Source organism: Narcine bancroftii, chromosome 9 (genome assembly GCF_036971445.1).
Source record: "Narcine bancroftii isolate sNarBan1 chromosome 9, sNarBan1.hap1, whole genome shotgun sequence".
Lineage (NCBI taxonomy): Eukaryota > Metazoa > Chordata > Chondrichthyes > Torpediniformes > Narcinidae > Narcine > Narcine bancroftii.
In genome coordinates, this window is record NC_091477.1 from 30,651,268 (window position 1) to 30,679,169 (window position 27,902).

The 27,902-nt window shown below is 38.9% G+C and overlaps 1 protein-coding gene and 1 long non-coding RNA gene across 8 annotated transcripts in view; one reads left to right on the plus strand and one right to left on the minus strand.

Moving 5' to 3' along the window:
* LOC138743380 (glutamate receptor ionotropic, delta-2-like) overlaps positions 1-27,902 on the plus strand; it is a 338,391-nt gene that overhangs the window by 156,373 nt on the left and 154,116 nt on the right. For 5 of the 6 annotated variants that reach the window (XM_069898672.1, XM_069898668.1, XM_069898669.1 and 2 more), the window contains exons 3-4: positions 15,686-15,970; positions 17,395-17,600. In XM_069898672.1, coding sequence (XP_069754773.1) covers positions 15,686-15,970; positions 17,395-17,600 — 491 coding nt within the window. The remainder of the gene's footprint in view (positions 1-15,685; positions 15,971-17,394; positions 17,601-27,902) is intronic. The other variant, XM_069898673.1, reaches the window with a different exon arrangement.
* Positions 15,502-27,902, minus strand: part of LOC138743382 (uncharacterized) — a 33,379-nt gene continuing 20,978 nt past the window's right edge. For both annotated transcript variants that reach the window (XR_011344849.1, XR_011344848.1), the window contains 2 exons: positions 26,645-26,781; positions 15,502-15,606 (listed from right to left, as the gene is read on the minus strand). This is a non-coding gene — a long non-coding RNA (uncharacterized lncRNA). The remainder of the gene's footprint in view (positions 15,607-26,644; positions 26,782-27,902) is intronic.

The following is a 27,902-nucleotide window of genomic DNA, read 5'->3' on the forward strand; positions in this document are numbered from 1 at the left end:
AAAATTAAACTTTTGCCAGAGGTGATGGTTATTGACCAGGATAATGAGGAGACAAATAAAACAAGTTTCAAAGAAGGTCATGGGACACAAAAATTGTTAAGTCCAAGGTTAGAAAATTCCATGGCTTTGCAGGACCTGGAAACAAAGTTGGCTCATCTACAAATGTCAGAAAGGAAAAAAAAATGAGATAGATATTTTTAAAATTCGTGAATTTATTTCCAGGTGTACCTCAGAGAATTTCCATAGCTTATCATGATGTTGATGCAGGTGATGCTGAACCTATTGGATGAATATGGAAAAGATCAGGAAATGGACTGCATGTTGAAGAAAGATATCATTAGAAAGTTTACCTTGAGTTTTAGTTCCTAAGCCAGATGGAACTGCCAGGTTTTGAACTGACTATAGGAAGGTAAATGCTGTGACAAAGACAGATGCTTATCCTTTTCCTAGAGTGGATGATTGTATAGACAAGGTGGAGAAGGCAAAATTTCTGACTAAAATTGACTTGTTGAAAGGTTACGATGTGTTCCTTTAACAGATAGGGATAAAGAGATTTCTGCATTGCAATGAAGAATGTTCCAGAGACATTTCAAAGAATGATTAATTCTGTAATTCAGGGGTTGAAGCCCACAGGTACTCACACTGATGATTTAGTTAAATGTAGTGACATGTGGCAAGAGCATGTCCTTGAGTTAGAAGAATTGTTTAATGAACTCACAGTTAATTTAAGTAAAAGTGAGTTTGGTCGTCCAACTGTTACTTATCTGGGTTATGTTGTAGGATAGGGGCATTTGGTGCCAGTTGAGGCAAAGGTTTTGAATATCTCTGAAATCCCTCTTTCAAATAGTATGAAAACTCTTTGAAGGTTCCTGGGAAAGATTGGCTACTATCGCAAGTTTTTTAAAACCTTTGCAGATATTACACTCCCTCTAACAAAACTGCTTAAGAAGAGAGATAAATAACTGCTATAGATACTTACAGTGGGTTAATTGTGTTAAAACATTACATTGTTAAAAGTCATTAAGAAATATAGTTAAAATTTAACCCTTTTGAATTGCATCTTCTGTTGTTGCAGGTTTGAGACGTAACATTACAATTAAAAATATCTTCATATTCTGCTGAATATATCCCATCTAGGGTAAAAATTGATGTTAAAAAGTAAGGGTGTATTTCTGGTTTTGGTTTATGACTTTTATCCTGTAATTTTGCTGGGAAATTTAGTCAAAGGAAATGTATGATCGTGTATACCATTCTTTCAATAATTCTATTCATGTCACACCAAATTAAATGGGGAGATCAGAAAAACCCCTGCAGAAATTCTATTAACTCTGTATTCTGTATTCTAATCACTTTGATCCTGATATATTCCTGTCTAATAAATTTGGTTAAAACATGTATTTGTTCAAGTATTATTGACTTTACTACTGAAAGCTCTTTTTAATTTCCCTTTATAGCATTTTTATAGACCTCATTCAGGTCATGAAACCTTTGAGAAAAATAGCCATTTTGACGGCACTTTATAAAATTTGCACATATCTACAAAATGATTCTTTGGAATGAGGTAGCTGTCAATAAAATACAAAGCAAGAACAAGTGTTACAGGATCAATTAAGGTACATGGCAAATATAGTACACAAATTATATTGATTTTTCTGATAAAGCTTTGTAAACAGCAACTTGTGGTAATATTTTCCTGTCAATATCAGTAAATCTAGTTTGTACATCTATTTTAAGTTCCTTTCCATTGGACACACACCAAATAATCTGTATTTTAAAAAAAAGCACAAGGCAAGCACTAGCCTAAGATTTGATTCAGCAGGAACCCATCCTTCTCACCATTGAGCAACAAAAAAAATCACATTTACTTTATGCATACTCCTGATGTCAGCTTATTAGCTATGTTGGACCCAAAATCAATAGCTTTGCAGCAAGAGCTTTTGTGTCTAAATCCATTCAAGTAGTTGTTAGGCAGGAGGGGGCATATTAGAAAATACCAACAACTTTATTACAGACTGTTCCATATCCCTGGTTTAGCTGGCTGTCCAAAATCCTTGAATTTTAATAATATATTTTTCACAAGAAGTATAGTCATAAATATTTATACATTTAAAATACTTAAAAACTTAAAAGAATTAAATAAACTAAAGCATTTTTATAAAGTTGCAGATTAAAGCCTACTAACCCTGGTCCCCTGGAACTGGACAAGATGTACATCCAAAACAATGATTTATACAGTTAAAATCTAAAAATGCAGATGACAGACATTCAGACCACTTGAGAATCCAGACTTCTCAAAAGCTCTCAAACTTAAAAAATTTAGAGGCTTTTGTGTGCATTTATGAAGTTTACCAGGTTTTGGTGTTTGAAAGGTAAATGGTTACTGCTCTGGAAGGTTTTTGTTGAGATTTGTTGTACAATGGACACCCAGCCACTTCAATCCATTCAGTTGCCCCCTTCCGGGTTCTCAAGATGATAACCTCTTTCTTTCAGGTCACCACAGAGTGCCTTTTTGTTTCTCTTGTTCCAAGAGAAACATTAGACAGCAAGTCTTCTCTTCTTGCATGAACCACAAGGGATTTGACCAGGCTGAATCAAGCAATTACAACCATCTTTCACATAAGTTTTCCCACAAGCTTGCCAGCGTCCTGTTGCTGGCTGTAACACTGTGGAAGTGATCTCTGTCTGTCTGTCTGTCTGTCTCTCTCTCTCTCTCTCTCTCTCTCACTCTATCTCTCTCCTTCTCTCTCTCTGAGAGAAAGCCTGTTTGACTCTCTATGCTTGCAAAATCACATGACCCTCTTAGAACAGCTCCAGACAATCTACAGCTCCAACAAGATCTTTCAACTGTTGCCTTTTTGTAAACAACAATCCATTAATGAAGTCTCTTCGGCACTCTCCAAAGCTCTTGCATAGACTGTTGGCCCCAACATGTCTAGCATGGGACAGAGCTCCATTATTTTAAATAAAATTTGTTTTAATGTGTGACCTACTCTAACAAACCTTTCCCAATTTATCTCCCAAAACCATATCTATATACTCTGTCACAATAGTGATTGGATAACTGAAGCGTGTGGAATAGTCAAGGGACAGGTTCATGAATTGTTCCAGGACTTTTTGCACATCCAATGTAATTTTGGTGCAAAGATTGCAGAAACCCCAATACAATGATACAAACAGACAGTGTATCATGGTTTTGGATGGTCATCTGAAGAATTTGCAGTGGTCAAATGGGAGAATCCCCACACAAATTTAACTCTTTTAGATATACCTCCATGAGGTATGAAAATAAGATAATTGTCTATTATTATTTAAAAAAATTTAGACATACAGCACAGTTACAGGCCATTTCAGCCCACAAGTCTGTGCTGCCCAAATCATATCCAATTAACCTACTCCCCCAGTACATTTTGAATGGTGGGAGGAAACCAGAGCCTTCGGCTAAAATCTATGCAGGCATGGGAAGAACTTACAAACTCCTCACAGACAGCACCGGATTCGAACCCTGGTTCCAATCACTGGCGCTGTAAAGGCGTTGCGCTAATTGCTATGCCAACTGTTCTGCCTAAGCTGGACAATAATTATATTTTGTTTAAGATATGTTCCCTTCAGTGTCTTCACATGTCAATAAGAATATAAAAAAAGCTAATAAGAATAACAGAGCTATGAATTTTTTATTGTCCTGAGAGAGAGAGCAATATTTGAATTATTCCAAAAATATAGAGATTGATTTAAAGAAGTATTCAGGCTTGTGAATGATAAACTTAATGATGCATACCCTGATTCACCCTCAATGCCTCTTTTAATCTTCTCATTACATGGCACATTGGAACAGCTCAAACATGATTTATTGAGTATTATGTCTTATGACAAGGTACCTGGCAGAGATGTTTTAAATTCAACATTCCTCCAGTCAATTCACATTCAGGATATCATTTATTATTCAATTTAATGAAATTTAATCTGGAATAAATAAGATGTGCCCTTGCTTAATTTGTCTTCTAAATTGTGGATGTGAAAAATAACTATAATTCAGACAAACCTAACAGTGAATCTTAATTCTCAGTCAATTAAAAATTTAATGAAAATCTGACTGTGGAGGATATTACAGCACATGTGAAATATTACAAAACAATAATTAGGAAACTGAAGACACAGAAAATTCTTTCAGTGGAAATAAATTACAGTTACGTGGCTAAAATGAGCATGGATAATTGGCCTCCAGCCAGATTATTTTAGCTTCTGTTTGTCAGTGGAACAGCAAACTAAAAAATAATTTTGGAGGTTCCAGTTAGTCAAGAGGTGGTGTGTGTGCATATCACTGCTTTAATAAATAATTTGCATTTGAATGATAGAATAATGTGCTCAGCTTGGAAGAACAGTAGAGATATGGTGGGCTTCCAAATAACAATATTGTTAGAACAATATTGTTGAGCAAATAAACTCAAAATACTCAGTGGAAAGAACACATTTCCTCTTTTAGGTTTATTTTGAAAGTACAAAGAGAATTTTCTTTAGATGGCCATTAACCTTTCTCCCGAAAGCAGATGGCCAGCAACATGGTGGAGATCTTGCATATCTGTTTGTCTTGGCAAATAGAGTTTGTAAATCTATTACTCCCAAGCAATCAAGCTGATAGATGTGGAAACAATACAAGTTGAAGGTCTGCAGTTGTAACGTTCTGTAAGTTGTACAGACAGCACACGTCAGCTCCATTTCCCCACATGCTAAGACCTAAAGGGACCAAACTAAATCTCAAAATAGAAGACTTCTTTCCAGTTTTGTTTGATGGAAAATGGAGCAATAATACTTGAAGAATTGCAAAAATACTCCACTCTACTACCTGCCTGTATACTCCAGCTATCAGCATCCTCCAGTTATCAGCACCCTCTGTTACAAGCACATAATTCCTGGCAGATGCCAATTAGCTCATCAGTTTTGCTCTGTAGCAGTAGGCGAGCTCTAGCATGACGTTCATTGGCTGCTTGCAACTCATTGCAAAGTCAACTTATTCTGAAAGTTCTTTTTTTAAAATCTCCCTCCAGTCAAACAGGTTAGGCACCATGGAACAATTTCCACCTTGGGGCACGTTCAACTCCTAGATTTTTTTATCATGTCATGGACTCATAGAGTCTCTGGTATATTTAGCAAAAGAATGATAATGAGTTTATTGTCATGCACATTGTACAAAGTACATGTGTCCAAAATTCTTACTTGGTGCAGCCAAACAGGTACCTATAAAGAAAATCTATAATAGTAAACTGATTGAATAAAATTTAAAGGGTCAATAAATACTTAGAACCATAGAATATGCCAGCACAGAAACAGGCCCATTGGCACATCAATCTGTCAAAATATTATTCTGCCTAGACCCAATGACCTGCACCCGAACCATAGCTCTTCAGACCCCTCACATCCATGTACCTATTCATATTTTTTCTTAAATGTCAAAATGGAGCCTTGATTCACCACTTCAACTGGCAACTCATTCTACACTGTCAGCACTCTGCATGAAGAAATTTCCCCTAAAGTTCCCTTTAAACATGTCATCTTTCACTCTTAACCCATATCCTCTGGTTCTTGACTCACCTAACCGCAGTGGAAAAATTCTGCTTGGATTCACTCTAACTATACCCCTGATAATTGTGTATACCTCCACCAAATCTCTCCTCTTTCTTCTGCACCCCAGGGAATTAAGTCTTAACCTATTTAACTATTCTCTGTAACTTGGTTCCTCAAGTCCAGTTCACATCCTTCTATTTCTTCTCTACACTCCTTCAATCTTATTGATATCTTGCAAGTTCAAGTTTATTGTCTTCTGATTGTGTGTGTGTGTGCGTGCATGTGTGTACATATATACAACCTAATAAAACAATGTATCTCTGGACCATAGTGCACACTGTCTGGCACCACCCAACACCATCTATATTCTGACTCATCATTTTGAGTTATTTAGCCAACAGTAGAGTCATCAGTGAATTTGTACTGTGATGGATGTTGTTATTTTTTATATTGTATATAGATATGTTTTAAAGGAGATAAATTGTGGCAGTTTGTTTTAGTGTAGGCCACATAAAAACACTTCAAATCAGATCTCATTTAAAATGTCAGAGCTCTGCTCAAGCCAGACAGTCTAGGCTCTGGGTGCCTTTACAAAAACTTGAAGGATGCCAATAAGGACTTCACAAGTAAGTGTTAATTGGATGTGCTGTGGAGTAATGGATTATTGTTTTGGAAAGCAACAGATGAACGAACTCAGAAGATTGGGTCTGGTGCCACAGTCTGAGTGCAGTTGGCTGTTCTCAGAGGGTCGTGTGGTTTTCTCTGAGAGAGAGAGAGAATTCAGTTCTACAGTTCAGCAGCAGCAGCTGGGACTGGAACAGGACAAACTGGCAAGCTTGTGAAAAAACCCCATTTTGAAGACAGGTTGTGAGTTCTTAGCTCAGCTGGTCAAAGCCCTTGTGGTCCATACAAGAGGAGATGGCTGGCTGCATAATGTTTCACCTGAAATAAGGGAAACGAAAAGGAACTCTGTGATGACCTGAAAGAAAGAGGTTATCTTCTGGAAAACCCTGATGGGGAAAGTTTCTTTGGAAAGACACTGAAGTGGCCGATCAGAAGGATTCCGTTCTGGGTGTCCAACGAGCAACAAATCTTTCTCTGCAAACCGACAAGAACCTTCCCGAGTGGTAATCATTTACCTTACAAGCACCAAAGTCTGGTGAAGATTCATAAATGTTAAATTCTATGCACAGTATAAGAATTGCCTGATTCCAATGAACTTGGAGGAGTGAGAAGTGAGATTAGACTGTGAATCAAATAACTTTACTGAACTTACATACACACTACATACAGGTGCACTTTGAATTAGAAGGGGGCTGTTATGTTAAGTTAATAGTAATAAGTTAAAGTTTGATCCTGTTTTCATGTTTAAAGATAATTAAAAGCAACTTTTGTTTAAGTAACCATTTGTCTTGGTGAATTTCTATTGCTACTGTGTTTTGGGGTCCTCTGGGCCCACAATAGTACATTGAGTTGGAGCTGATCTTGGCTGCTCAGTCATGGGTGTATACGGAATAGGGAAAGGGACGCAGCATGCAGTCTTGCGGAGTCCCTGTTTGGATGACCAGCAAAGAGGAGGCAATGTTGCCGACCCACACTGATTGAAGTCTGCTAATGAGGACTGTGAGGATCCAGTGGCAGAGGGATTTACAGTGCCCCAGGTCCTTTAGCTTAATGCTGAAACTTGCTGGTGTAATGGCATTGAATATTAAGCTATAGTCAATTAATGTAAGTGTTTCTGTGGTCCAGGTGATCTAAAGCAGAGTGGTGGGCCAGCGAGATGGCATCTCACATTGACTGGTTTTGACAAAATGTGAATTGAAGTAGATCTAGATCTTTCCTGACATAGGAATTGATTCACTCCATAGCATTCTCTCAAAGCACTTTATTATGGTAGACATCATTGCTGCCAGCCGGTAGTCATTTAGGCAGGTCACCTTGCTTTTCTTGGCCATCTGGATGATGGATGCCATTTTGAAGCAATTCTCTGACTGCTGTGGTAAGAAGTAGAAGACAGAAAGACATGAATAGTCATCTTCCTACTCACTTTAGTTGACATGGTGCTGTGAATTAAGAGTAACATATGCATATTTTCATTAGTGGACCACTTGATGCAAAACTTACTGGATTAGAGATAGGCAAGAGAGAAAAGGAAGAGGGAAATTAGTGGATTGAGACTGTATCCAGTCCCAGATATTTTTTGGAAAGTATCCCTCTATTCTAAACCTTCTACAAATGTATCCGAGGTTTGTATGGCACACTTTCCTCAGCAGGTTAACTCTTGAAGAGCTGGACAACAACAGATATGTAACCAATTAATTCTCTTTATGTCATGTTATAGCAGTTCAAGAGTGATGAACAGAACAATATATTCTTAAGGTCAAATGGAATAAAGGAGAAGACCTCATATTTTTCACTATCATTTTCAGAATAAGAGACCAGCACCTATCAGAGAAGGTAGTGGGGATCATCTTGAACTGCTACTGTCATTCTGGTGAGGATAACCTTTCAACTGAGGACAGAGAGTTCCAGGACTTAAAACCAGTGAAAATGAAGGGATGGTCCAGGACCAGTGATATATTTGCAAATGATGGTAGAACTTGCATGTGGTATCATTCCCCTACACCTATTGCTCGCGCTACTTGATTATAGAGGCAGAAGGTTGAGGAGATTTTATTGATGTAGCCTTGGTAGTAATTGCACAGCATTTTATTGATGGTGTGCACTGCATCCACTTTACACCATGGTGCTGGGAGTTAAGGTTTAGGTGGTTGATTAGATGTTAATCAAATGGTTGCCTTGCACAATATGGTGTAAGCTTTTTGATTGTTGTTGGAGCTCCTCAGTGCAGATATTTGTATAGAAAATAGGCAGCTATGCAGGGTTAATTCAAGACATAGATTTATGTGTGTGTATCTATATTCCCAATTACTACCTAATTTAAAAAAAATAATTTACTTGGATACAAAATGAAATGTGGTCAGAGCCTTTTTGAACTTGGTTACATCATTTGGATATATCTGGATTTGAAGCAGCTCAGAATCAAAGCACATGTGACAGCACCACTGTAGCGTAAGGTTGCATATGCAACAGTACAAAAGTGTGATGAATTGAAGATGTAATAAAATTGAGTTTCTTTAAATTGCATTCTTTAATATTTTTGTCAATTTTCGCAGCAAAGGAAGGGGATAATATATCTGACATTCAGACAAACGAATGATAAATGAAACTCACTTGTTGAGATAAAGTTACATTTCTAAAAAAAAGTTGGATGTGGTAACTAGTGAGCTTGGATATTAATAGGAATGGGTGGAGGCAAGACCCTTAGAGTTTCAAATTCACGACCCATGATTTTTTTTCCTCTCCCTCTAAAGTTATCTGCCTTGATATCTTCCTGGTTAACAGGTTTAGCTCTTAGATTGGTGGGGAAGGTTCTTTAACAGGCCTTTGGACCAGATAGATTTTTTAATCAAATCCTTTGGCAAATATGCTGGTTTCTGATATTTACATCCCTAATCTCAGGCTGGAGTGGTCGGCACTCCTTAAGGGGTGTCACTTTGTTTGTTAGTGACCTAATTTGGAGAGTTTATGAACAGAGGAAAGCAGTGATTCGTACACAAAACCAGTCCTGTGAAAGCACGTCACTTTCTGAAGTTCACCCTGTTTCCTTCCAACTGCCAGGTCTTTCAAAGACTGGGGAACCTATAAGACTCCGCGTAAAGATTCAAAGATTAGATTTATTGACAGAGTACATTCATGACATCACATACAACCCTGAGATTCTTCTTTTCTGCAGGCCAGGCAGAACTTCTACTTATCGGTAATGCAAAAAATTGTACTCATATACAAATACAAAAAGAAGGAAATGTAAACAAAGAAGGAAATGCAAACAAATTGACTGTGCAGTACAGGAAACAAATATTCACTGATAAATAATGTACATAGTAAGAGCCCTTAAATGAGTCTTGGATTGAGTTTGTTGTTTAGGAGTCTGATAGTTGAGGGGTAGCAACTGTTCCTGAATCGGGTGATGTGAATCTTGTGGCACATAACCTCTTACCTGATGGCAGCTGCAAGAACAGAGTGTGTCCTGGGTGGTGTGGATTCTTGTTGATTGCTGCTGCTCTTCGATGGCAGCATTTTTCTCAATGGTGGGAAGAATTTTGCCTGTGATGTGCTGGGATGTGTCCATTAGATTTGTAGGACTTTCTGCTTTGAGGGGGTGATTCCCCCATATCATGCAGCCAGTCGACACACTTTCCACTACATATCTGTAGAAGTTTGCCAAGGTTTTTGATTATCCTGCCAAATCTTAGCAAACTCCATAGAAACATGTCATGCTTTCTTCATGATGACATTCGTCCTCAGAAATAGTGATTCCAAGGAACTTAAATTTTCTCCCCCTTTGATCCTCCAATGATCACTGGATTATACACCTCTGGTTTTCCCCTCCTCAAGTCCACAGTCAGCTCCATGGTTTTGGTGGCATTGAGTGAGAGGTTATTTTTAGTACACCATTCAACCAAGTTCTCAATCTCCCTCCGGTATGCTGACTCATCTCCCACTATAGTTGTATCATCAGCAAATTGGTAGATGGCGCTATTGTTATATACTGAGTCACACAGTCATAGGTATAAAGCGAATAGAGTAGGAGGCTAAAAATGCTGTCCTTTGGTGCTGCGGTACTGTTGGAGATTGTGGAGGAATCCTCACTGATTTTATCTGGAGGTGAGGAAATCCAAAATCCAATTACACAGTAGGATATTGAGGCCCAGGTCTGGCAGTTTGTTGATCATTTTGGGTAGGATAATGGCGTTGAATGCCGAACTGTTGTCAATAAAGAGCATCCTGATGTATGGGTCTTTGCTGTCCAGATGTTCCAGGACTTTGCGTAGAGTCTGTGCGATAACATCTGCCGTGGACCTGCTGCTGCAGTTGGAAACTTAGAACGGAACCACGTCACCGCTCAGACAGGAGCTGATATGCTTCAGCGCTAACCTTTCAAAATACTGCACTTCATCACACTGGATGTGAGTGCCATTCATCAGTAGTCATTTAGGCAAGTTACCAGACATTTCTTGGGCACAGGTACAATTGAGGCCTGTTTGCAACAGGTGGGAGTGAACTGCACCCTGCCAGAGTGTGATATTGAAGGTATCTTTGAAAGTATTGGCAATAAACATGTGGAATAGACTCGACAAGTGCTCAACAAAATATCTAAATTGTCACCCTGTTCCCTGGGTGTGGATTTGCCGAATGCTTTTATAAAACAAAACAGGTGGAGATTAGAGCGGCGTTGATTCAAGGGTGGCCAACCTTTTTAATTTTTAATTTAGACATACAGAACAGTAACAGACCATTTTGGTTCATGAGACCATATCACCCAGTACATCCCTGGCACGTATTTGTAGGCCGAAATGGCCTGTTTCCATACTGTATATCTAAATAAAAATGTAAAAGGTTGGCCATCCCTGGGTAGATGGTCACAATTTTTTTACCAGGATTAAAATGTCAAATATTAGAGGCATGTGCTTAAGGTAAGGGAGGAGTTTAAAGGGAAGTGGGGAGTGTGACGGGAAATTTATTTTATGCACAGAGTGTTGTTGGTGCCTGGATTCGGCTGCCAGGAGTAGTGGTGGAAGCAGGTATAATAGTAAATTTTGTTTTAGACATTCATCATTGTAACGGGCACTTCCGGCCCATAAACCTGTGCTGCTCAAACTTACTAATTAACTGACAAACCCCATACAATTTTTAAGGGTGAGTGGAAACCAGAGTACCTGAAGGAAACCATGCCGACATGGGGAGAACATAGAAACTCCTTACAGACGGCACAGGATTTGAACCTGGGTCACTGGCACTGGAATAACTCTGGGCTAATTGTTACACTAACCATGTTTAGAGACTTCTAAATGAACATATGAATATGAAGGAGATTGAGAGAGCAGTCTTTTAGTTTAATTTGAGCATCATGCTCGGTACAGACACATGGGCTGAAGGGCCTGTTTCTCTTGAGACAGGTTGATTCAAGTTTAAAAAGTATTGATATTTAGTATCAGAAAAATCCTATTGGGTATTAAAATACAGCTTAAGATGTTCTACGATGACTTATACTGGCCTTAGTTATTCATTATCATTTATTAACGACTTAAGTAATCCAATGAACCAACATTTTGGATTCTCTGAAGGCATAAAATTTGATAACATGGCAAAAAAAATACATGAATGTGCATACAAAATTGACAAGGCAAACTAATGATTGATGAACATTTAAAAATAGATAGAAATTGTAGTTATCATGTGAAGATCTCTAAAATATGTTGGTCAAGCATGAACCAAATCATAAAATCTATTGCAACATTTGTGTTTTTGCCTGGAGAGATGGACCGTACAGTAAATCAGAAATTGGTTTGTTTAACCTGTTTAACCTGTACTAAGCACAGGTTAGATGACATCTGGAAATGCCCACAGATTTGGCACCTTATCTTAGGTGCAATATATTACGTAGATACCAGAGTTCCAAGAGTCAAGTTCAAGTTTATTATCAACTGACTGTACATTTTACAAGCAGATGAAACAACATTTTGCCAGACCATAATGTATAGACATATGCACATAATATTTCTTCTTTGTCTTGGCTTTGTGGACGAAGATTAATGGAGGGGTAATGTCCACGTCAGCTGCAGGCTCGTTTGTGGCTGACAAGTCCGATACAGGACAGGCAGACACGGTTGCAGCGGTTGCAAGGGAAAATTGGTGGGTTGGGGTTGGGTGTTGGGTTATTCCTCCTTTGTCTTTTGTCAGTGAGGTGGGCTCTGCAGTCTTCTTCAAAGGAGGTTGCTGCCCACGGAACTGTGAGGCACCAAGATGCACGGTTTGAGGCGAGATCAGCCCACTGGCGGAGGTCAATGTGGCAGGCACCAAGAGATTTCTTTAGGCAGTCCTTGTACCTCTTCTTTGGTGCACCTCTGTCTCGGTGGCCAGTGGAGAGCTCGCCATAGAACACGATCTTGGGAAGGCGATGGTCCTCCATTCTGGAGACGTGACCTACCCAGCGCAGTTTGATCTTACATAAATATATAATTTAAAATAAATGTTTAAATATATGTTTCCCCGCACGAGTCATCATTTGGTGATCTGAGGAGGGCGAGTTGCGTGTCGACAATTTCTGTTGACCGTTTAATAACATTGAACAATGTTTAAGCAACATTTAAGCATCATTAAAGAATGTTAAGCATCTTAAAAAAAATTAAAGATTGTTAAGATGTTGAATATCATTTAACGACATTAAACATCGTTAAAAAGCACGTTAACTTTTATACCAAATTTTGTTATTAAGAACCAACTACTTAGAACGTTACTTAAAGACTTTTCATTGAACAATAATAAAAAGAAAGTTACAAGTTTTGTGTGTTATAAATAAAGGAATACAAAATGAATAGATGCTTTGGGATGCTTTACTTGGTTACAGGATTCTATTCATCAGACTCACGGCCTATGTGTAAAAGTTCTTTCTCAGCTTGTATCCTAATTTTGATGCTCCTGTACCTCCTTTTTGATGGTAGAGGAAGAGGGATTACAAACTAGGTTTGGTATCCAAAGAATACATTGGATTAACATGTTTTTAAGGTTTTGAAATAAATCAACTGGATAGATAAAATAATGTTTTATGTCTTGGGGAATCTCAGACAAGGAGGCACAATCTTCAAATTAAAGTCAGGTCACCCAAATGAGAAGTTACGAAGCCACATCATATAAAATGTGATGTATAAGAAATAGATGCCAATCCAATTAAATCATTTTGATTTTTAGCTGACAGTATTCCGGTATGTGCAGAAAAGGTAGGTGGATGAAGTTGTTATACATTTCAGACATGATCTCAATAAATAATGCAACTGGCTTGACAGATTTTCCTTAAGTTACCTATAAAAATATCTGCTTCTAAATACAGGATGGTGCATTAGAATATGGTTTAATAAAAAATGGTAGTTGAGACGTTGAAAAGATTTGAAAGGAAGTATGAGTAAATTAACTTCTATTCATCTGCTCCAAACTTTCATTGAACTACATGTTCTACATTGCTACTTTTATAGCAGAATTTCGGATCAACCATTTGCTATGAGACAAATATATTTCATCGCACCCTCATGGTCCTCAGGCTTGGGGGTGGTGGTGGTGAAGTGCTTCAAGGGCTTGAAGATATTGAAGTACAATTCTTGAGCAACTCAGCTGGTCAAACAGTGCACTTTCTATTAGCAAAGATAAAGATACATAAGGAATGTTTCAGGCTTGAACATTTCATCAAGGTATGTTGGTTATGTATCTTTATCTTTGTTGGATAAAGTATACTGTTTGACCAGCTGAGTTTCTCCAGCTTTGCATTTTAACTTCAAGCACAGTGTCTGCAGACTTTCGTGTTTTACTTTTGAAGATGTTGAGTTTGAACAGTGAGACACATCTCATCTTAAACATATTTCCTTATAAGATTTATCTCACCTCCCTTTTAAACTCTCCATGATATTATCATTTCTCTTAATATTCTGCCACTCCTTCCTCTGAATTATTTATGTCACCCTTTAATGATCTGTAGAAAACTCAATGGTCTCCTGCCCTCTATAAATGCTGCCCCTTTATAAACATTCCTCCACTTTGGTTGGAATACATTTGATATCATCCAGTTTTGACCCAACATTTATGATGAAAATACAAGAGACTACAGATGGTGCATCCTTGAGCCCAGATCACAAATTGCTGGAGGAACCCATCTGTGGAGGCAAAAGGTGATTGTGTTTGGTTGTGACCCTGCATCAGGACCTAATACAGGATGCCGCTTCACCTGCTGAGTTCCTCCAGGAGTTTCTTTTTGCATCACTTAATATGAACGTCTAGATTTGCTGATATTTCATGACAAACTCCAGATATTGCACATTCATAGCAGAACCTTTTGATTCCAATCTTTGTTGCTCCCCAATATGACTCCAATCTTAAGTTCCTCAGAAGTAGTATTATTACTTTTGGCTAGGCCATAGCATAGGTTCTGTTCTGCAAGAGTAAGGCAGCCCATTCTCTAATCCATTTCCAAACCAATTAGACCCTTCCCATACACCATCATTTTGCTGTTGGAGTAAAGATTATAGATTTCATTCTTCCAAGATAAAAAGATTATTTATTTTGCTACATTCCCCTTCCATTTTCTACGATGACTTTGAATACCTCCAGGGGTGACACAGTTAGCATAGCAGTTAACACAGTGCTGTTACAGCACCAGCAATGTTCAAATCCCGTGCTGTCTTAAAGGAGTTTCGATGTGTGTGATAGTACAGATTCTATCACCAATGTGTATATGTACAGATTGTAGTGTAGGATGACTGTGATTGGCTGAGAGTGTAGCCACACCTACTGGCAGGTCTTAAAGGATTGCTCCTAGCCAGACCAGGTCATTCTGGACTGGTCGACCTACATGTGATATGCTCCAGTCTTTTAATAAAAGCCTTGGTTTGGATCAACAAGTCTTTGGTTCTTTCGACGCACTCTACAATGTTCTCTCCAGGTCTGCGTGAGTTTTCCCCCAGGGCCTCCAGTTTACTGCCACCATTCGAAACGTACTGAGAGTTGTAGGTAAATTGGGTGTAATTGAGCGGCTCATAGGCTGAAATGGCCTGTTGCTGTGCTGTATGTCTAAATTTTTTTTAAATGTCCTATCCAATGAGGATACACAATCCTTGCCCTTTACCTTATCACTCGCATAAAAAGTTTACACTCCAACCTTGCCTGATCCGGGAATCCCAACCTCTGCAATTTATGCAGTGATCTACTAAATTCTTCAAAGGTAAGCACTCTCATGACTCCAACTGTAACTGACACCATAACTGCTTACCTCTTTCCAGTCAACATCTCCTTGTGTTTCAATGATTGCTTTGTCATTATCTCAGGATCTCCTGCATTAACTTGCTGTTGTAGTCATCCAATACCCTTCCGTATCATTGGGTGCTTCCTGAGATGCACTCAAAATTTCTCCCCCTTTGTCTCAGGCCTCTGGATGTTGCTCTATGTTTAAGGCCATAAATAAATGCAGCTGTAATTATTCATAATGACCACATTAAAAGAAGATATCTTTTTTTTTCAGCCTGTGATCTTGTGTCACAAGGGATTCTGGCCCTTGTCAGTTCTACGGGCTGTGCTCCTTCTGCCTCACTTCAGTCCTTCGCAGATGGAATGCGAATCCCTCATCTCTACATTCAACGCACACCAGCTGGAACGCCACGATCACAATGTCCCATTGCAAGGAATACCAGAAACAATGATTACACACTTTCTGTACGCCCTCCTGATTATTTCAGTGAAGTTATCCTTAAAGTAATCACTGAATTTTCCTGGCAGAAGTTCATGATCTTCTATGATGATACATATGGTAACAACATGACCTTATTTGCCTACTAATTGTCATCTACGAATAATATTTTTAAATGGCTTAATATTGATCTGAATACTTTAATTTAAAATTGTTTGTTTGATATACATTTTAGCAAAGCAGATTTAATTCTTCATTATCTGATAACAGTTCGTTTGGTTGCATGGAATAGAAAAGATCTGAAAAGTATAGCTTATCATGCAGTAAAGGTGGTGGTACTTTGCTTTTGTGGGAAGAACCTGCAAAGCTATGAGAATCCAAAGGAACATAAACTTTCTCTCCCTTCCCAATACCTTTAATATAGAAGTTCTGAGGCTTGTCCTGCCACAAATATGGAATAGCATATCAGGATTAATGCGATAGATCAAGCTGTGAGTTGTAATAACTCCAGAGGATTTGTTATGCCTCTCATAGCTTCACATATCAGATTGTATTTCCACATTCGGCACAGCTTCTACATTTTGTGATATTCAGGATGGGACAAAGACCAAAGTATATTATGGTATAGCAACATGACATGTCAAATATCTAATAAAAGAAAGAAAATTAATGATTTGTTTGGTTTTGGTAACCTTTCCCATTTGCTTGCTTGCAGTTGAAGGCAATTTTCTTGTAAGCACTTCTTTGGATGTGAAATTGTCCTTTATTGCAATTACTCAAATGGATATCTCTTCCTTAATATGTTCTTGGGGATTTCATTTCCTTTGGGTCCTCCCTTTAGCATCTGGAACCATGTTTGCATTAGATTTTGATATAGTTCCTGCTAATTTGCTTTACATGGATTATCAACTGCAATAAAATAGTACACAATCATTTAGCTCACAAGTGCAAACCAATAGCTCACAGGAAACCCCACCGATTATGCAGATTACAGCAGAAGTATCGGCCATGCATAGGATAGGCCATCAGCTAGTTTTGTAGCCATATTTCCCATATTATCTGGCTGCATTACTGGATGGTCTGTTTCTTTCTGGGGAAATTGACTGCTATTAAAATACTGAGCTGTGAATATCACAGCTGAAGCTAGAACTGATTTGTTGGTTTAACTGTCTTCAAAGCTGATATCATATTTGGAAAACTAGTGCATTGCAAATTCATTTTCCATGATGGATAGCGGCAACAGCACCACCTCTGCCACCACTATCTTCAATATCCTGTTAATAAATTTATCTGCCAGATGAATTCAAAAATAGGAAGAATTAAAAACTTTCATCTCAGTTAGTTTGTACCTATATGGTCACTAAATGACTACATAATTAAGAATATTTAAGATTAATAGTTAATGTTTTTGTGTGGATAGATGGATGCTTCCAATTGCAACAAGGTCAAAAAGCAATTAATAAGATAACTACATTTTTAAAAAACTAAGTTCATCGATGACCTGCATGAAATCTCACACTGAATTTCTTTGATGTTTTGAATAGATATTCGTGGGATTCAAGAATTTTTGGGTCAAGCTGGTCAACGGGGAATAGAAGTTTCTCTTCAAAAGGTAGAGGCCAGCATAAGTAATATGTTCACTGGCCTTTTCTCTACACTTGGATTCGATGAACTCAGCCGTTTTCGGGACATGCTTCGAAGAGCCTTGCTTTTTCTCAATCCACGTGCTGCAAAGACCTTCATTAGTGAGGTAACAAATTTTATTTCAACAGTGAATTTACCTTATAAATATTTATATTGAACTTTCAGCCTGAATAAGCTTATGGAAGAAAAATTTAAATAATTAAACAACAAATAGTAGAGAAAGCACAAAACAGTATCAGGATTAAAGTTGATACATGTTCTTAAGAATATGCCGACTAAGAAATGTTTCATCGCACAATATTTTTCTGTCTTCTACAACACAAGACCAAACTGTTAAGTACAAATGGATAGATACTGTGTGTGCCAATAGCCCAATTCTAGATATGTGATCCAGGTCCTTTGTGCATAAAATGCTATTAGGCTTGAGTAGTGATTTCAAATTATATACAGTGTTTGACCACATAACTTGTTCAAGGTCTGTTAGTGGAATGGGGCTAGACTTCTGTTGGGCTGAGGACCGCTTTAATATTCATTGAAAATCCCAACCCTGTCTTGGCTGTTGTAGGGAACTCTAAGGCATTGATGTTCCTCAAGATGTGTTCCTTCATCATTCTTCACCCTTCCCTATTGTTCTCTTTCACCTGGGAACTATAATTCCCAATAGATGCTTCCTTCACACCCCAATATTTCCCAGTGATCATCTCAATCTTCCTCCAGTTTACCCCCTCACCTTCACTCCTTATCTCTACTCTCTGCAATTGTAGGACTTTGTAGAGAAAAGGATTTTTGCATGTGGTTGTGTTCAGGTTGTACCCAGTGGAATGGAGTGTCAGAACTGTCAGGTCCTCTTCACGTGAGGCAGCTTCAGATTTTCCAGACAGTTGTCATTTACTTCAAGTTTATATTGCGAAGAGTAAGTTGTTACCTTCATGGAGATTATTTTCCTGATTTAGAAATTGCACTTCTTTTTATGATGCTACAATTGGGGACTCAATTAATGAATTGATTAAAAAATATAGTTCATTTGTTACTGTAAATTGTGTAAAAAACTTGTAATCAAAAACTATTGCAATTGTCAAGAATATTTTTGCATTGTTATCATTAGTCTACATATGATTTTTAGACTTCAGGCATGTAACGGCACCATCAAGGAATTTTACCGCTACACGGATAGTCTAAAAAGGAATGTGCAGTAATTTTGAGTCCATTCCTGCACCGCGATTTATCCTGCAGGACCCCACCTACCTTTTGGAGGAAGCCTGCAGTGTAAATCGTACCGGAAATATTTGTTGATCATTGTCCACTCTACTGCACCTCCAATCACTGGGACTGTTGCACTCAGGTCCTTGCAGTCTAAAAAGGTGCTCAGTGTGAACAATTACATGGGCAGTAATTTTTTTCCGTGATATTCCCAACATTGCATTCTAAAAACCTTAATTGTATCACATCACAATACAATGTGATGTAATCAGAGTCATTTTCCAATTGCTAAAATTAATATAAGGCATGACTATTATAGAACCATAGAATGTTACTGCACAGAAAAAAAACAGGTCATTCGACCCTTCCGGACATTGCTGACCAATAAAACTAGCTAGCTAGCTATTAATCATTTAATATATTTACTAAACACAATAGAAGATGTTTAAAATAAATATATGGTTACAGCAGTGGTTCTCAACCTTTTTTCTTTCCACTCACATACCACTTTAAGTAATCCCTATGCCATAAGTGCTCTGTGATTAGTAAGGGATTGCTTAAGGTGGTATGTGGGTGGAAAGAAAAAGTTTGAAAACCACTGTTTTAATTGTACCTAATTGACTTGTTATGTGCAGGAATTCACAACTCCAAAGGAAATGGGCCAGTGACAATTTTTATCAAGCAAAATATTTCATTAACAATTGGGTCTAGAGCAGTGATTCTCAACCTTTCCTTCCCATTCACATGGCCTGATGACATAGGGATTGTTTAAAGTGGTATGTGAATGGAAAGAAAAAAGGGTTGAGAACCACTGGGTTACAGTATTTGTAAATGGTTACCATATTGGATCTCAGCATTGAGAGGAATAGACCACTGAAATACCGCAGCATTTCCTACATAGATTTATGTACAAGAAACCTAAGAATTTGCATTACTTCACCAGATGTTAAATGGAATTGCATGTTTATCATATGACACACAGCAAAATAAATGTTTTAACGGGTCTATTTTTGTTCCTTGCCAGCTTCCTCCAATTCTTAATCAACTAATTCTAACCATATAAAATGGTATTCCACTCCCAGCCTTCCTGAAATTGAATCTGTATAGTTCTTCTTAAGTGCTTACCATGGCAGAAAGTTGCATATTCTCACTTTGGTCGGGATTATTGGTTTTCATCAATTCCCCCTTTGATTTTGCGCTTACTTTCCTATGTGGAAGGCCTTTCATTGTGAGCTTCCCAAAAGTAAATGCATTGAGTCTGTATCAACTCTGTTAAAACATTTCATCATTTTAAAACTATGTAATAGGCACCCCATCAGCTTTCTATTCTTCAAGGATTGGATTGAATTAGTTCATTATCATGTGTACCAATATTCAGTGAAAAACTTTGTTTTGCTTGCTATCTCACTCATATTTAGCTGAGAATACTTTGCCTAATTATGAACAACAGTTTGTCCAAAATAGAACAGAAGTGCAGAGTGTAGTGTTACAGAGCAAAACTGCAGTAAGTACAGTGCAAGGGGACATCACTTCACCAATAAGAAGTTTGTTTAATTGTCTGATAATAGCAGGGAAGAAACGGTCTTTGAATTTCATGCTGTGTGTTTTAAAACTCTGTAATTTTATACCTGACTGGACAGGGCAGAGGATAGTGTGACCAGGATGGGCTGGGTCTATTAACATGTTCCTGGGGCAGTGGGAATTAATGACAGGGAGGTTGGTTTGCTTGGTGGCATTCTGTGGTTTCTTGCAATCTTGGGCAAAACAGATCCTATACCAAATTGTACTGCATTCAGACAGGATACTTTTTATCTATAAAAAATTGTTAGAGACATTGGGGATCTGCCAAATGTCTTCAGACTTCCAAAGAAATTAAGGTGTTGGTGTACTTTCTTGATCGTAGTATCCACATGGTGGAATGAGGATATCTTTCTTTGGCTTGGCTTCGCGGATGAAGATTTATGGAGGGGTAATGTCCACGTCAGCTGCAGGCTCGTTTGTGGCTGACAAGTCCGATGCGGGACAGGCAGACACAGTTGCAGCGGTTGCAAGGGAAAATTGGTTGGTTGGGGTTGGGTGTTTGGTTTTTCCTCCTTTGTCTTTTGTCAGTGAGGTGGGCTCTGCGGTCTTCTTCAAAGGAGATTGCTGCCCGCCGAACTGTGAGGCGCCAAGATGCACGGTTTGAGGCGATATCAGCCCATTGGCGGTGGTCAATGTGTCAGGCACCAAGAGATTTCTTTAGGCAGTCCTTGTACCTCTTCTTTGGTGCACCTCTGTTTCGGTGGCCAGTGGAGAGCTCGCCATATAACACGATCTTGGGAAGGCAATGGTCCTCCATTCTGGAGACGTGACCTACCCAGCGCAGTTGGATCTTCAGCAGCATGGATTTGATGCTGTTGGCCTCTGCCATCTCGAGTACTTCGATGTTGGAGATGAAGTCGCTCCAATGAATGTTGAGGATGGAGTGGAGACAATGCTGGTGGAAGCGTTCTAGGAGCCGTAGGTGATGCTGGTAGAGGACCCATGATTCAGAGCCGAACAGGAGTGTGGGTATGACAACGGCTCTGTATACGCTAATCTTTGTGAAGTTTTTCAGTTGGTTGTTTTTCCAGACTCTTTTGTGTAGTCTTCCAAAGGCGCTATTTGCCTTGGCGAGTCTGTTGTCTATCTCATTGTCGATCCTTGTATCTGATGAAATGGTGCAGCCGAGATAGGTAAACTGGTTGACCGTTTTGAGTTTTGTGTGGGGGGGCTGGTAGTCATGGTGGGGAGCTGGCTGATGGAGGACCTCAGTTTTCTTCAGGCTGACTTCCAGGCCAAACATTTTGGCAGTTTCCGCAAAACAGGACGTCAAGCGCTGAAGAGCTGGCTCTGAATGGGCAACTAAAGCGGCATCATCTGCAAAGAGTAGTTCACGGACAAGTTGCTCTTGTGTCTTGGTGTGAGCTTGCAGGCGCCTCAGATTGAAGAGACTGCCATCCGTGCGGTACCGGATGTAAACAGCGTCTTCATTGTTGAGGTCTTTCGTGGCTTGTTTCAGCATCATGCTGAAGAAGATTGAAAAGAGGGTTGGTGCGAGAACGCAGCCTTGCTTCACGCCATTGTTAATGGAGAAGGGTTCAGAGAGCTCACTGATGTATCTGACCCGACCTTGTTGGTTTTCGTGCAGTTGGATAACCATGTTGAGGAACTTTGGGGGGCATCTGAGGCGCTCTAGTATTTGCCAAAGCCCTTTCCTACTCACGGTGTCGAAGGTTTCGGTGAGGTCAACAAAGGTGATGTAGACTCCTTTGTTTTGTTCTCTGCACTTTTCTTGGAGCTGTCTGAGGGCAAAGACCATGTCAGTAGTTCCTCTGTTTGCGCGAAAGCCGCACTGTGATTCTGGGAGAACATTTTCGGCGACACTAGGTATTATTCTATTTAGGAGAATCCTAGCGAAGATTTTCCCTGCAATGGAGAGCAGCGTGATTCCCCTGTAGTTTGAGGACATAGTGTTGGTGATAATTACATCCTGAAAACTTTGTTTTAACAATCTCTACCTCAGCACTGTAGATAAGGCTGATACACAACTCTTTGTATCATTTTCTGATAGATATAACTTGGTAATTTTGGTATTATCTCTGTAAAAAGTTTTTGCAGTCTACACCCTGTTTCTTAGAAGGCAACCAATACTATGCAGTGCTCCAAATGTGGTTGAACCAATGTTTGAGATAAGCACAGTTTTGCTTCTCTAACTTTCATTTCCACCTCTCTAAAATAAATCGTACTCCTGAGCTTGGGTATTTTTAAGACAATTTTAATCAGGATATTCAATTATTTGTGTTTGCACTTGATACCCAAACTAATTTATAATCAGATTCAAAACACAAAAGCCTGCAGACCCCATGATTGAAGTAAAAACACAACGCTGCAGAAACTCAGCAGGTTAAATGGTGTACTTTATGTACCAAAGATAAAAATACATAACCAGGACTTGGGGCTTGAGCCCTTCGTCAAGGTATGAGCAAATTTTGGGCAAGTACCCGAACAAAATGGTGGGGGGTAGGAGCAGACTCTCATGTGCAGGAGGTAATAGGTGGATAAGGGGGAAAAGAGCACACTAGCAAACAAGGAAAGGGGAAATGGCTCTGTGAATGGAGAGGGAAAGGGGTGGATGAGCTAAAGGAAAGAACATATAGGGATGGGAAGAGAAGGAGAATGGGGTAATGTCTATCAAATATTTGTCTCCCAAGATGGAGGCAGAGAAAGGGGAGAGTGTTGCCAGAGATGGACCAGGTGAATTTGAGGTTAGTGTGAAAGTTAACAGCAAAGTGTATGAAGTTGACGAGCTCATCACAGGTGCATGAGTACTGATGTATTCCTCACTGTATTGGAGGAAGAATTGTAGGACCTTGACCATGTGGGCTTGCAGCATGAATTGCTCCACAAAGCCCACAAACAGACAGAAAAAAAACCATACAAACCCAATCCACCTGTAAATTGGAGGAGCAACACATAATCTTCCAACTGGGTACTCACTATCCTGATGGCATTAACATCAACATCTCTGGTATCTCCTAGCCTAATCCCCATTCTCCCTGTCTTCCTCATCCCTCTCCTTCAGCTCTCCTCCCCTTTTCCTCTCCCTCCCCCTGTTGGCTTCCAATTACCTCCCAGGTTTGTGCTCCTTCCCACTCCCACACCATTTTGTCCAGGCACCTGCACACATTTTGATCATACCTTGATGAACGGCTCAAGCCTGAAACATTGGTTATATCTCTTTATCTGTGCTATATAAAGTACACTGTTTGACCTGCTGTGTTTCTCCAGCATTGTGTTTTAATTTAGAATCTACTTTCATTTGTAAATTTAAAAATATTTGATTGCAGGTTCAATATCATAAATGCAAACTGCAAACACACCAATGGATCTTAACTAATCATTCTGAGATTTTGAACCTTATGAATAGTTGTGTATTAAAACTGCTCTCTGCTTCCTTTCTTACTGGATAGTTAACTATTTATTCTGTTGCCTATGTCCTAATTTTATATACACTGATCTTATCCATTTGTCTATTATTTTCCATGCAAACAAATGCCTTTCACCATGCAGATAAATAATATTTACTGTGTTATCTTCGTCTGCTCCAAAATTTATTTTTTCAAACAATTTAATCAGTACAGACAAAAAATTTTGCTTTCAAATATATATGAACTATTAGTTATGATATTATTGAGTTATTGACTTTGTTCTGTTATTGCTTTTAAAAGAAATTCCAATACATTTTCCAGCATTGATGCTGAGCCAATTATTGAACAATTCCCGAGACATGTTCTATCTCCTTTCAATACAGGTTTAACATTAGTTTTCTGGGACTATACTTTTTTCTACTGAAATATTAAATATGAACCTCTACTGCCTCATTTATTGTTCCTTTTAAATATCTGTCCAAATCAACAGTTTTATTCTCAGATTAGTTTATATTGCCTATTCTTTATTGTGTTATATCATTTTTGATCTTGCTTTCTGATTTAATATGAATTGACTTCAGATGAATAATGAAACAAAATCATTTTAACATTTCTACCATCGACTTTATACACTCCATTGCTTAGTGTCTCTATTCCTTTCTCTGCTTGCCTCCAAAATATATTACAATATTGTTTTGTTCTTTTTAATTGTTCCTCTTTGTTTTCCTGATAATCTTTTTTTACTTTTCACCATCTGTCTGTCTCTGTTTTAGAACCTTTTCTCTACCTTTTCTCCGTTTTCTCATTAGGTATTTTTTCATCTTTGGTTTTAATTGGAGTACAATTTGTTTCTTCTTTGCATAACATTTTCCTGGCTGCTTTTATTTTTGATGTTTCCCACTCTGGTCCTTTAATATTATTTGATAAATATGGAAAATTCTATTGACAAATCTTGAAATCAGATGCTCTCCAACTTATTTCCTTGGGGTTTATCTTAAACTATATTTTATTATTTTTAGTCCTGTTAATGGGTCCCAACCCAAAACTAACTGACCATTTCTATCCATGGATGATCTCAGAACATAATGAAAACTTCCATTATCTCCCCACCATGGACTACATCAATATTTTCTGCTACTTGTGAAAGGCAGCCACATTACCATTAACCCCAGTCACGCTCTTTTCTTCCTCTTTCCATCGGGAGATGATTCAGAGTGTGAAGTCGCACATCAACAGGCTTAAAGACAGTTTCTTCCCTGGAGCTGATTTCTAATGTAACGTTAAATTGCTGGATATGTCATCACTGTGTTTCCTTCCAGAAGATGGAGGTTTGCCACAAATTAATTCCTCCAGTTTGTGGGTAACTTCAGTTTGGCAGTGCATGAAGCCATGGAGAGAGAGGTTGGTGTGGGAATGGGGTGGAATTAAAATGGTTAGCCACTGAGAGGTCCCTGCTATTGCAGTGGACAGAGTGAAGATGGTCAACAAAATGGTCCTCCATCTCCATTTCATCAGTATCTCCATTGCAGAGGAGGCCACAATAGGTGCTCCCGATGCAGTAGATGATCCCTGCAGATTTACAAGTGAATTTGGAGGGACATCCCCTAATATTCCATGTGGGCACTCTCCAACTAGATGACACCAACATCAACTTTTCCAGTTTCTGTTAAACACTTCCTCTGTCTGTCTCTTTCCCTACCCTTCTGTTTCCTTTTCTCCAACTCCCTACCCCCTTCCCTTCCTTCTGCATTCAGAGACATAACCCCTCCCCCGTCACCTCACCTTTTATTCTCTTCTCCCCTCCCATATAGCCACCAATGACCTCTTACCTGTTAGCCCACATTCCTCTCTTTGCACCTTCCTTACCTCTCCTCTTTTCCTTCACCCCTCAACCCAACTTTTTATTCAGGCACCTACCTGCATTTTGCTCATATTTGATGAAGGGTTCTGGCCCAAAACATTGGTCTCCCTTTATTTCCTATAGATACTGTGTACCCATTGAGTTTCTCAAGCAATTTTGCTTATCGTACTACAATCCCAGCATCTGCAGATGTTCCTATTTAACTCCATAATTGATATTCCTTCCTGTCTGACTGGAGCCTATTGGTGTCAAGTATTTCCTCTTGTGCACTGAGTCCCTCTAACCACTGGCCTTCTCTCCTGCTGCCAATATATGAGTTGGTGTTTAGCAGGAGTTGCTGAGTTTTGCCACATCTCTCTCCTGCTGCTCCTTCTGCACTTCTTGATGGATATCTAGAGGTGACATGTGTTCTTTGTGCATTGAGCCTGCTCTAAGAAGAAAGATGCCGAAGCCATAATCACTTCAGAGAGTTCCTTTAAATAGGGGTGCAAGAGTTATTGAAAGCTTGCAAAGCTGCACTGAGTACATGCTCTGATGGCCTTCAACATGGGACTCAGCTGACCCCCTCCCCTCCTGAAGTGTCAGTGCTGTAGCCTAGAAGGACTATGATCAAATGATCCAACTGTGAAACAAAGCAGAAAATTAGGGAGGTGGAGCCATCACATGGTTGGCTTAGTTGAAGTTGGATTGGATTGTTGTGGAGGAGGTGTATCGAGGAAGAAGGGAGGGAGTTTTGTTTTGAATGAGAATTTATTGTCATGTACAAGACAATAAACAGATGCAGGGAAAATCTTCCCTGCTGAAACTACATAGGTACGTAAAATACAGAAAAACAGTATGTATTAATTAAACTGCCACATGAGAGGTAAATGGACAATAAATATAGATCGATCAATATTCACGTTGGCACTTAGTGCAAAAAATGTGATGTTACATTCAGGTAGATAGATTTCTAGAGGTCCTGTAGTAGTGTTAGGGTTAGAATAGTGAGAGTAATTTCAATAACTTTTGTCGGAGATTGAGGTGGAGGTGGAGGGAGTCCATCTGTCTATCAAGGGTAGGAAGAGGGTGGTAAATTTGTCAGAGGGTGAGTGAGAGGTCAGAAGAAAGTGCAGGAGAAAAATGGTAGAGAGTTCTTACCTTTTCGCACTTTGTGAGTTCATAGTCCATTCCTCCTCTGCTGAACACACCAGTGCATTGCACTTCTTGTGGTGAGCTCCTAAGCAATCTTCAGTCAGGTATGCACAACTGTTGCCTGTGATGGCCTTGTATCCATCCTTCCCCAGCACAAAGGGAAACTTTTGTGAGTAAATTTCTCCACAAACATCTTTATGTTGAATCTGCTCACTGCTGCCTCTCACTTTGATATTTCTCATTCTCCTATCTGTCATTTACTTACTGACATTTGCAACCATGCTGTGCACATAGGCTGGGCTGATCCCTTTAAAGGTTAGGACCTCCAAGGTTGAATCTGTGCAAGCAGTGGTCAAATATCACTATTGAAATTGAAATTCTATTGTAATTTTTGCAAGAAAAGGTTAGTAAATTACACAAAACTGTTCTAATTCTCCAATTTTGGAGCCAATAGATTTTTGGACATTTCAACAAAATGCCAATCTGTGCCTCATGTGGTGGCTGCTGACAGGGCTCGTGAATTGTCCTGTTGGCTTTCAGATACTCATGCTGTTAGAATGCCTGTTCACTGTATCCAAATGTCTCTGATGAAAAATATAATTAAAAACTGAGAAAAAATGTTTACTTAAAATTCTATATACCTACTACTAACTAATTAAATGCATCAATATGCATTAGAATAAAGAAATAACTTGCTTGGTGTGACCGGAGTAGATTGAGAAGTCAAATGCACGCACATCTAACCAGGTGCAATCTGGATTCTCACTCTATAGTTATCCATGCACCCACTGCCTGGCTGTCAGTGGGTTTCAGTGTGTTTCATTAATTTTAATGTCCAATTCTATAATCTCTATTTCATTGATTTTCGTGCCACTTTTTTGGACTACAATTAAGTTAACTCTAATAAAGAGTTATTCCACCTCCTCTCTGCCCTTTTCTATCATTTGTAATTACATTTTATCCAGAAATTTTAATTTCTAGTCCTGTTTCATCTTTTGTTTAGGGACCTGTGAAATCTGTTTATCTCTCATTTTCTAGGTCAGTTTCTTTGTGATTTAGGTACTAATCTAGATATTAATACCTTTGAGCTAAATTAAGAGTTAAATTTCCTCCTGAAGCATGAGACACTCTCAACAAGATCTCCTGCCTATTATGAATGGATCTTAACAATTACAGTTTTCCTCTTTCCCAAATTCCTATTCAGTTGTTTCAACATGGACCCTGATCTGGCGTTAGATCACCAGCACTCTAACTTACACAACAG